Raw genomic sequence first — 10,734 nt, 5'->3', positions numbered from 1 at the left:
AGTGCGAAAAGTGTTGCAGTTCGAAAAGCTTTGCATTTTGAGTTCGTAAATATGTGGCAGCTTGAAAAACTCTAACGTTTGAGCTCAAAAACATTCAAGTTCGAAAAACTTTAAAGTTGAGTTCCAAGAATTGTACAGCTCGGAAAATCTTTAAATTTCAAGGCGAACTAATATTTTAGCGCGAAATTCTTTGGAGTTGAGTTTCATTCCGGTCTTGTCTTTTCGCGCGAGCGGTCGTTCGGGTCATCCTCTACTCAACGTAAATTTTTGGGCTTTTTGCGTTGAGTGAAAAATTAAAGAGTCCACAAGGTTGGCTTCGGTGCGTCCCTCGGGCGTTTTGGCGAAGTTAGGAGATGCAGTGCCTCCCTGACCTGGAGTTAGGGCGGTTTTATGCACTCCTAATAGGAATCAGTGACATTGGAAAAATGGCGTGGTGCCAATTAAAAACCTAACCTAAAAAATTTACATACATATATAAACTAACGGAAAACCTGGCGTGATGCCATACAAATCAAAAGGTTTTTATATACGAACGGGACTTGTACCCGAATCAGTGACATTGGAAAAATGGCGTGGTGCCAAGAAAAAACCTAACCTAATATTATACATACATACATAAATTAATGGAGAACCTAGCGTGACGCCATAAAAATTATATACGAACGGGACTTTACCCATAACGGGATACTGAAATAACATGGCAACAAGCCATATATTGAATTTTAATAATTAATAATTTTGTCATGTGCACATGACTAGAGTGAATATGAAAAATAATTACAATAATTAAATGGATAATTAACAACTTAAGACAATTTGAATATAACCTGGCGTGGTGCCATGAAAAAACCAGTTTACAAAGCACATAGTTAAATACAAATAGCAAGCTGCTACACATGGTTCTGGCCAGTTGGTATTACCATTGTGTACTAGTGGAGCCTAAATTACTTACATACTTTGGAAAGTTAATCCAGAAATTAATCATTTTATGCATTGGACAATAACCTGGAACTGGGACTTTCAAATATAAGAAGGTTCTCCTCCATGCAATCAAATCTCGAAAAAAAAGGAGTTGAGTTTGAATTTTGGCTAAGTGTCATATTATTGACTAATGTAACAGAGCACTAACCAAAACCGCAACTTTAATTGTAACCGCACCCGGTACGTAACCGTGACTGTTGCAATAAATGAACTTTTTCTTCATTTCCTTTTAATTATCACCACCATAATGAGCATCATCATTACCATCGTCATCGTCAGAAATATCTTTTTTTCCTCTTTCTCCTCCAGCTTCTTTTACCTCTCCTTTTTCTTGTAATTTTCGTCTTCCTTGGCTATATAAATTCCCTTTTTCTCTTTTTCCCTTTTCTTAAAAGTCTCTGATTTTGCTCCACAGATTTGGTTTATGTGCACTCGCTGAGTTTTTCCTAACGTCAAGTCAATAGCTGCGTTCTCCCATATAATGTGCAAAATTTGTTTTCCTTTGAAAAAAAAAAAGAATTCTGTAATGAATAAAAATAGTGTATGAAATCTTTTCGAAATCAGCAGAAACTATAATTTTTCTTATATTGCATTGAAATATTTAAAAATTTGTGTATTTCAAATTTTAATTATCTTTACATTATCTAAAACTGCTTACTTTTTCTTTTACAGAACCGAAAGTATCAGCTCTGAGGAGGAGGAAGATTGGCCGACATCTCCAATTATTCCAATTTTCGAACAGTGTTAATACAGAACATACGCAAAACAGCAGTGTGCAGTCAATACATCAGATTTTTGCGTACAAACTCAACAAATAACTGCAGGATGATAATTATTTGCCAGTTAAGACGGTCAAAGTATAGAGGAGTAGGCAAGAAAAATGAGAAAAGCAAAAAAATTTGCTATAAAGAGATAAAAAGTTATTGTGTAGAAGTAGAAACAAATTTTGTATTATGAAACGTAAAAGAAAATTGAAGTTGTGAAACGTCAACGACAATGACATATCCTGCATGACACAACAACAAAACTTTCGTTCTCGTTAAAAAAAAAAAAAACAAAAAAAAAAAAAAATGAAAAAGCGAAACCGTCAACGTAAGCAACTGGAACAGCATACATTTAATTTTTTTTTTGTCATCTAAACAATAACACCCAACTCTCCACTGCGATGTGTGTATATTTTGCTATGCATCATAATAACGAAAGATTTAGAATTTGTTTGATTTTTCTTTATCTTTAAAAATACTGTATATGTATGCTTGTATGTACGTAAGTTAAGCGTAAGAAAAAGAAAGAGAAGAAGAAAAAAAAAACAATTCGAAAGGGATTAAGAGCGGGCGCAAATTTGAAGGGAAAGATGTTTAATTCTATTTCAAATCTTATAAAATTATGCGAACGAAAAAAAGTTTTAAAAAGAAAAAATTAAAAAACAAAAAAAATAAATGTGGCGGACCATCATACAAAAGATTGATGCCGTTCCAGCGCATTTTTTCGTTGTATAATTGTGTGCTGGCTTGTCGTTCAGATACAGCTTCAGATTTTTTACAAATAATTTTGAGCTTGTATCTCTTAACAAATCAGAACACAATTGAAATGAAAGAGCGGTATATGCTCAGCAAAATATGAAATTATAGTAAATAATTTGGAAAAAAGCGCGGCAAAGCAGAATGCGGGCAGCAGGCGCTAAGGAAAATCAAATCTTATAGTTAAGCGATTGAGTTGAGCATGTGTACGGTTCAGAGATGGGAAAAGCAGATGGGAAAAGGTTCGCTCAAGCAAACAAACAAAAAAAAAAAATATAATAAAAAAAACTTATAATAAACAAAAAATATAAAAATATTCAAAAAATTTCTAAAGAAAACTAAAGTTTTGCAAACAAAAACAAAAAAAAAAAACAAAAAAAAAATGGAAATCGATTTACTTTAATTACTTATAATAAAAACAGCAAAAAAAAAGAAAACAAAAAACCAACTATCAATATTCAAATTCTGTTTTATGTTCGCAAAATGTTTGTATTTTGATTTTTTAATAAATAATATTTTGTTCAATTATTTTTTGGTAAAACAATATGAGATATTAAGAATATATGCAAGCAAAAGATTCAAATAGCTAAAATAAGAAAACTATACCTAAAGAATTTCAAAAAATATATGTATTCAATATGTAGTTTATACACTTAAAAAACCAAAACAACACAATATTAATACTGCAATATCAATCAAGTCAAAACTGTAAACTGTAAAACTGTAATGTTATCTTTGTGTACAACAATAATTGAAAACAAATTAAAGACGCAAATCATTTTTCAAAAACTTAAAGATTTACCGTTTTATTCTGACAGTTTTCTTTCTTAAAAATTTTAAAACGAAAAATTTAGTGGTCACAAACAAAATAATATTTTAAATTAAATTGAAAAAAGTACAAAAATATTACTAACGATTCCAAAATGAAAAGCATAAAACACTTATTTTCACACATTTTCAAAAAGCTGGAGGTTCTTAAATTTAGTATTAAATAAAAAAAAGCTATTAGGACGCATTAAAGTTTTTTAGTTCTTATTTTAAATTTCTATTTTGACGTCTGTAAAAGACTAAAATTAAAGCAAAATGCATAATAATGAAAGCCTAAAGTTTAAGTTTCAGGCAAGAATTGTGTTTACTGGTTATTAAGAACAAGAAATATACCTAAGCGAAACAATTCTTGAAATTTCCTTTCTTAACTGCACTGCCATTTTAGTAAAAATGTCTTAAGTGGCGCAGTATTTTTCGTAGATCCGTGTTTTCAGGAAAGCTTATGGTTATAGTTCACAATGATGAAACAACAAAAAAAAAAAAAAACAATTTTCAGTTTTTCAAAATTTGAGTTATTTCAGCCGTTCGCAATTAGAATTGGTTTTAGAGCTATAATTTAAACATATCTTCGAAAGTGACTGATTTTCATTTTCCGCTGCTGTAACTTTTTAAAAAATGATTAAAAAAAGTTTCACCGTTGTCGCGAAAATAAATGAAAAACGTTTAATTTCGAAAATATGTTTATGTATATATATGTTTGTTTAGACTCTTTGAAAAACGTTTAACCACCCCACTTCCGAAAGTTTAATTCAACGATTTGTATTAAACGCTTGGCATTTTCGAGATACAATTTATCTTTAGAACTCAAATTATAGTAACAACTTTTAAAAGCAGCAATAGCCGAATGCATTTTGATAATTTTAAAATATCTTAAAATTTCGAAAAATTTTAAAACAGATTTTCTTAAATTAAAATAACAACTACTAAATGCAGCAATAGCTGCATGCCTGCTGATAATTTCGAAACAACATAAAACTTCCAAAAAATTAGAAATTTTCGAAAACAGATTTTCGAAGAAATTCAATTTAAAAAAAAATTTTTTTTTTTAAATGTTATACAATGAACCAACTAAACCGAAATATATTTTAAACTTACAGACAATTGCAAATAAATTAATAAAACTTGACATTTAAATTCCTTTTAAATTTTTGCTCTCTGGCTGTTATTTCGTAAAATAGCCATTTCCTAATAAATAGTAAATATTCAGGCATTTCATCATATTTGAATATATGAATATTAATTATTTGAAACAAATGTAAAGAGTGAAAATTTATAATGTGAAATACCATTTACTCAATGTTCAATGCGAAGCGTTGGCCGTACTGAATACGCTGCATGCTTCGCTTCTCATATGTAATATTCCGTATGTGAGTATACTAACAAGTTGTATTCATCATTCTTAGCTGAGGAATGTTCAAACCTTTTGTATTCGAAATCAATACTGTTATCTTTCAAAATGGCTTTGTTTGATTTGTTATACAGTGCCAGAGGCATTTTCGAACTACGAGGTATTTTACTTACCCTAGTTTCATAAGTGATGCATTGAGCTAAGAGCTACTTGCTCTAAAAATATACGATTAGAGTTTCTACATTTTGAGCTGGGGGACTGTGGATATGTTGCGAGTAGCATGTTCTGTTACGTCAACTTTTTTGACAGTATTTATTTCAAATCTAAGTTAGAAAGGCTTATTCCAGCTCTGTGTATACTTCTTAGTAGATGCGAAGTAGATTTCTATCATTTTTTTTTTTTTTATCGGACAAACGCTTCGAATACGATGTCGAAAACTGTGTAATATTGAGTGCGTCAAAAATTTTTTAGCTGTAGAAACTTCGGGGTGTGATTTCGAAAAATTATAGAAATTTTAAAGTTTGAATTCGGACCAAGTTATTCAGGACGACTAACTTTGAAATTCAAGTTTGAAAAAATTGTTGGGTTCGAAAAACTTTGAAATTCGAGTGCGTAAAATGGTCCAGTGTGCAGCCTTAAAAAATTTAAGTTCAAGAAACTATAAAGTTCGAAAAACAATTTCCAGGTCATAGAATCTCGACGCTTAAGTTCAAGCCAGAAACAACTTAAATTTAAGCGCAAACAAATTTGTCAGCAAAAAAAAAAACTGCAACATGTGTTCGAAAAAAAATTCGAACTCGAAAAATTGTAAACATGGAATTGGAAAAAATGTATTCAACGTAATCAGGCATACTTGCAATATAACACATGCGCTCCTCAAGCGACAAAAACAATTTAGTGATCTTTTATTTAAATTTTTAGGCATACAAACAATTTTTGTATGCAAAGTATTTTTTTTTTTATAATTTATTCTTTGTTAATAATTTTATTACTATTGTTTAAGTATTAAATTCACACATCCATACATACAATTTAAGTGCAAATGATCACCACTTTTTAAAAAGTTAATATATGATTTTAAAATTCGAGATTCGCTCGAAATTCATTTGAAACTGAGTGTGATAGAAGAAGTTAGAAACGAGTTGAAGAAAACCAAAAGTTATTCGCCAAAATTTTTCAAAATTGATATTTGTAGAAAAACAACAAGTAAATTGTAAATGCTTTCATTGATATATTTCGCGCAGTTCATTGAAAATATAAAAATATTTAAGAAGGAACGCAGCAAAAAGGTGAAATGACAAAGTGTAAGCAGCTTTTTTATTTAATCATAAAAAAATACTTTTAATTCTATACTTTTAATAAGCAAAAAAAAGCAAATTATGATAAATATTCCATTTAATTTAAATTGAAAGAATGAAATTATGATGCATACAAATCAAAACAACAAAAAATATACACAAAAGTGGAAATTATTATTTGCAATAAATAACATTTTAAACTTAATTGTTAGCTGTACGCGGGCGTATTACCTGTTACACTTACATGGTACATTCATTAAGGCAACAATAAAAACACACACATATACAACTCTTATACAGACTGAATTATACATCCTTAACATGTGTGTAGTTGCGCGAAAAAGTTTTATGAACAAAGCACTCAAAAACTAAGAAATATAAAAATTTTGATTTTTACTTTAAAATATACATTTCGAATGATTTTATTTTTAATTTGTGTTTTTTTATATTAGGGGGACTCATGATAGCTTATAAACTTATAAGGTGTAAAATTATATGCATTTACACACGCTGTTATATGAACGCACCTAGTAATACTCTTGATAAACTGAATTGTCGATCAGCTGTTTTACTGTCAAAAAAAATTTTCATTATTATTATTAATTAAAAAATGCCAAGATTAAGTGAAAAATTAAAACTAAAACGTCTCTACAAAGATATTCTTGTAAATGACTTGCTGAGGTTGGAGATTTCTGATGAAAATGACGGTAATATTTGTGCTTTTGGCCAGATGGCTTGTGTAAAAACCATTTTCATTGCAGAGAATAAAAAAAGGAAAGAGGACGAAATTTGGGAGGATTTCACGTTTGCTATGGTAGCGTTCACTGAGATAAGGTATGGGTGTGACTTTGTTCACCATTCCGTCCCTAAATCTCACCAGTTTTTGCAAGACGTATGGCCTGACTTAGATGAAAGAAGGTTTCGAACAATTGCTCGAGTTAGCCGCTCAACGTTCCAAGTGTTGTATGACTTGATCAAGGACGACGAAATATTCAACGGTCCGCGCTCTTGCAAGCAGTTCGCGCTAGAAACGCAACTTTTAGTTGTTTTATATCGCCTGAGCTCAAGTGGAGAGGGTGCCACGATAAGCAAAATTGCGAGTTTGTTTGGTGTTAGCGATGGCGGAGCAATACAGGTAGAACTTAAAATTTTTTTTTGAAAAATAATAATTAATACCAAATCTTTATACAGAACATGACGAATAGAATATTTCAAGCCATTTTGAAGGTGAGACAGCAGTTTGTGTACTGGCCAGACAGTGCTGAGCGTCAAAGTTTAGTAGCTGAAACTTTTGACGAGTTGCCCCACTGTATTGGCTATGTTGATGGCACTGAAATAAAGTTAGCCGAGAAACCGCTTGACGATCCGGAAGCTTACTTTTCTAGGAAGCATATGTATTCATTGAAAGCGCAGGCTGTGTGCGACTATAAGCTACGAATCCGTCATTTGGTGCTCGGCTTCCCTGGAAGCGTCCACGATGCCAGAATATACAACAATTGTAGTTTAGTGACCCAAGCTTCAAGCTTGTTTACAGGTGCACAATGGCTGGCAGGCGACAGTGCTTATAAATTAACAAGTACTGTTATAACCCCCTACAGATCCACCTCTACAGAAATGACTTCGCATGAGCGAAATGCATTTAACCGCCAATTTAGCCAATATCGAATAAGAATTGAGCATTGTTATGGTATATTGAAGGAGCGCTTTAACAGTTTAAAAGAGCTCAGAGTTACGATACGAAATGATGAGTCGGTTAAATTTGCTTGTAGGTGGATACTAGTATGTGCAATTCTACACAACATTGTCATACAGCAAAAAGACGATAACATTGACATAACTGAGGGTGATATTGGTGGCGAGGATGAAGAGGGGCCTGAAACACCAAATTGGTCTAGCAGCGAGGGTGAAGCAAAACGGCGTGCTATTCTAACTTTTATGCACGCATCACATTAACAGAACTACACATTTCTATCCTTATCCCTCTCTCTACACCTATAACCATACCAACCTCTCTTCTTCCTTTTTATTCCTTCCACTTACTCTCTTGTTCTTCTTCCTCTTCATCTCCCCAATTTTCATTCCCCCACCAATTTTTCTCCGTCTTTTCCACTGCCTCTGTTTCTTATCCTATCCTTATTCCTATTCCTGTTCTAATTTTAATTTCTATTCCCCTCACTCTCTCTACAAAATCACACACACATTAATTTTTGCTATATGTTTGGAAAACTCCACAATCCATTTTGTAATTATTCATATTTATTAATTTTAAAAATTCATTGCATTTGAATTCGCTTTTATTTTGTAATAAAAAATTTTAAATTAAAGAACTGAAAATGTGAAATTTCATTAAACAAAAATACGATTGCACTGAAATTTTTAGTTTCTTTAAAAAGTGCTGATATAGGCAGAGTTGTTGCCATTAATATCTGATTAAATATAATTAAGTAATTCATTTTCTAAAAATTTATATTACCCTAAAAAAACAAACAAAATCATTTTACTCACATATTTTTTGTTCAACAAAGCAGGTAAATTAATAGTCGTGAATCTAGCTGCCAGAAAATTACTTTTATTCATAGTTGAACAAAATGCATTAGGTTTTAATTTCTACTACCACTAAATTTTTTGACTTAAATTAAATTTTCCACTACCATTATAATTTTAGTGTAACGTTCTCTACCAGCATTAAATTTTTTACCATTAAAAAATTAAGTAGTAGTCCAAATTGTTTTCATTACCATGAAAAAATTTAGTGGTAGTGGAAATTTAAATCTAATGCATTGTTCCCAACTATGCCATCATAGTATCATAGCTAAACTTTGTCTCGATGGGCTTCACTATGACAATAAGCAGTGTGTCCGTCTGCTTGGTTAAAATACAAGAATGAAACTACTTAAGCTTACAATCAATTTCATACTTCTTCAATCTTTCCTGACTTTCTAATTTTAATTTTTCAATTTGTAATTTCTCTTCTTTTTGTATTTCAAGTTCCATCTTTCTTAATTCAATTTGATTTTTTAATTCAAGCTCTTTTAGTTGTACTTAATTTTTTTCCCTTTCCCTCTCAAGCTCTAGTTTTTGAACTTCTAACTCCAGTTTTTTTTTCTTGAATAAGAAGAAGGTCGTTAAAGGTGTTAGTAGTAGGCATTTTTTTCCGTTTGTTTTTTCGTTGTTGAATCGGCGATAACGTTCTGGTTTGTAGCAATTTATGCTCAAAAGTGCTATGTTGTGTATTGACCGGTTTTGCATTACACATTCTGTTCTGCTTGTGTTGCGTTAAATCAACACTACTTTGAAGACAAAGAGGCTCAGGAGTACTAGTTTGGCTTCTGGCGACAGGCTCAAAGACGTAGTCCTGTTCTGGTTCTGTGTCTGTGACATAGGAAATTAAGTAGGAATGGTCGATTGTCATTTGCGTATCAATTTGGCTGTCGAAAATAAACGGCGGGCTTACATTTTTGCGCTGCCCAAATATATCAGCAAGCATATCGAAATTTGGGCATATTTTTTGTATGTATGCTGTCACACTAGACTCGTCACCACTGGCCAACAAACCAGACCCCGTCTTGTTCTTCCAATCGAGAGCAGACACGTACGATGCCTTGAGGTATCTCATTTTGCATTTTAATGACATCCATTCTATTTGTCCTAGACTGCTTGCCATTGATTTTATTCTTGTGTAGAAGCGTTCGGCTGTCGGCTTCTGAAATAGCAAAATATTTGAATATAAGTATTTACATCATTTTGCCGAAGTAGGTAGACCATAGAATCCTAGTAAAAGAATCACAAAATCAACGTACATACATACGGCCACAATTATGCACATGTACATATGTATACAACAGACCGTCCCAGCCTGAACGGCGATATTTAGTTGAAACATGTAACAGCAACGCTGGGTCAGTGCAAGTTGGCATAAAATACGCAATAAACAATCACATATAAATATGTAAAGAAATATGCGACACATTGCTCCTGGCCAAGGCTGGTAAATATTGCAGCTAAATTGAAAGTTAGTCGAGCTGGTGGCAGCAATATTGGGCAGGTTAAGTCGACTACCGCATATGTTAAACTTTAAACATATTACTTTTAGTTATCAGCAATTAATGCACTCAAAACAATTGTATACATACCTCAAAAGACTCCGGCCGGCCTCTAGTTGCGTCAGCAACTGCTTCAATTAAATCCATATTTTCTGATTCTGTCCATCGGTGTGATGGATTTACTCTTCTTCGTTTGGATTTTTGTTTTGTGTTCTGAAATACAATAGATTATATATAAAAATGGAAAAATTACAAAAGAATTGTTTATTTTACCTCCTCCATTGCTTGAATTAACTTTTTAGCAAACGCAAATAGTTTTTATCAGCTGTTATGTCTGCAAGGTTGCATTCCTTTGAGTTTATCACGTTTACACGGTAAAATGTGCGCGTAAATTTATACAAATTGTGTAAATGATTTTTCATACAAAATTTGACAGCTCGTGCGTAAACTAGATAAATTTATACGTTTACACACTTTATAAGGCATTTATACGGTTACATGAGTCCCCCTATTAAATTTTATTTAATTTTATTTGATAATTTTTTTTTTTTATTTCACATTTCTTCTACATAGTTTTTAATTTCATAAGTGCAAAGCTGAGAAAAAAACCCAAAGGCAGTATTAAGCTGCCTCTAAATAATTGTAAATAACAATTTATAATAAAGAAAAAAGAACCTGTCTGCACTTATAGCATAGCATAGCATATGAAGCGCGCA

General features: G+C 31.8%; 2 protein-coding genes and 1 long non-coding RNA gene across 6 annotated transcripts; 2 read left to right on the top strand and 1 right to left on the bottom strand.

The window, feature by feature from the left end:
* The first annotated feature begins 527 nt into the window (after positions 1-527).
* LOC137233877 (uncharacterized) lies at positions 528-6,407 on the top strand. Its single transcript, XR_010947588.1, has 2 exons — positions 528-1,161; positions 1,654-6,407. It is a non-coding gene; the product is annotated as an uncharacterized lncRNA (long non-coding RNA).
* Positions 6,408-6,443: 36 nt separating this feature from the next.
* LOC137233846 (putative nuclease HARBI1) lies at positions 6,444-8,296 on the top strand. The gene is made up of 3 exons (XM_067757325.1): positions 6,444-6,682; positions 6,737-7,110; positions 7,167-8,296. Exons 1-3 carry the CDS (start codon positions 6,586-6,588, stop codon positions 7,926-7,928), a joined length of 1,233 nt encoding a protein of 410 aa, XP_067613426.1. The 5' UTR covers positions 6,444-6,585; the 3' UTR covers positions 7,929-8,296.
* On the bottom strand, positions 7,740-10,502 carry LOC137233857 (uncharacterized). Of its 4 annotated transcripts, none has more exons than XM_067757343.1 (4): positions 10,292-10,502; positions 10,109-10,231; positions 9,430-9,678; positions 7,740-9,347 (listed from the first exon to the last, which is right to left on the bottom strand). In XM_067757343.1, the coding sequence occupies exons 1-4, from the start codon at positions 10,298-10,300 to the stop codon at positions 9,252-9,254; spliced, it is 477 nt and encodes a 158-aa protein (XP_067613444.1). In that variant the 5' UTR covers positions 10,301-10,502; the 3' UTR covers positions 7,740-9,251. The 4 variants fall into 4 exon arrangements, 2 of the variants coding, with proteins under 2 accessions (XP_067613444.1, XP_067613438.1); XR_010947579.1 differs by adding an exon at positions 9,738-10,047 and having other exon boundaries at positions 7,742-9,678; XR_010947583.1 differs by adding an exon at positions 9,776-10,047 and having other exon boundaries at positions 7,743-9,678.
* Between the last annotated feature and the right edge of the window lie 232 nt (positions 10,503-10,734).

The sequence above is a fragment of the Eurosta solidaginis genome, chromosome 1 (assembly GCF_040869045.1).
Source record: "Eurosta solidaginis isolate ZX-2024a chromosome 1, ASM4086904v1, whole genome shotgun sequence".
NCBI lineage: Eukaryota > Metazoa > Arthropoda > Insecta > Diptera > Tephritidae > Eurosta > Eurosta solidaginis.
Note: the sequence above shows the minus strand (reverse complement) of the source record. Positions and strands in the feature narration are given on the sequence as shown.

Bases quoted from the DNA above. Each gene is read 5' to 3' on its own strand.
- LOC137233846 (XM_067757325.1), top strand. From the start codon at position 6,586: ATGCCAAGATTAAGTGAAAAATTAAAACTAAAACGTCTCTACAAAGAT. The intron at 6,683-6,736 runs GTAATATTTGTG...TTTTCATTGCAG, and splicing joins GATTTCTGATGAAAATGACG to AGAATAAAAAAAGGAAAGAG. The intron at 7,111-7,166 runs GTAGAACTTAAA...ATCTTTATACAG, and splicing joins GCGATGGCGGAGCAATACAG to AACATGACGAATAGAATATT.
- LOC137233857 (XM_067757337.1), bottom strand. The intron at 9,679-10,108 runs GTATGTATACAA...TTGCTATTTCAG, and splicing joins GCCGGCCGGAGTCTTTTGAG to AAGCCGACAGCCGAACGCTT.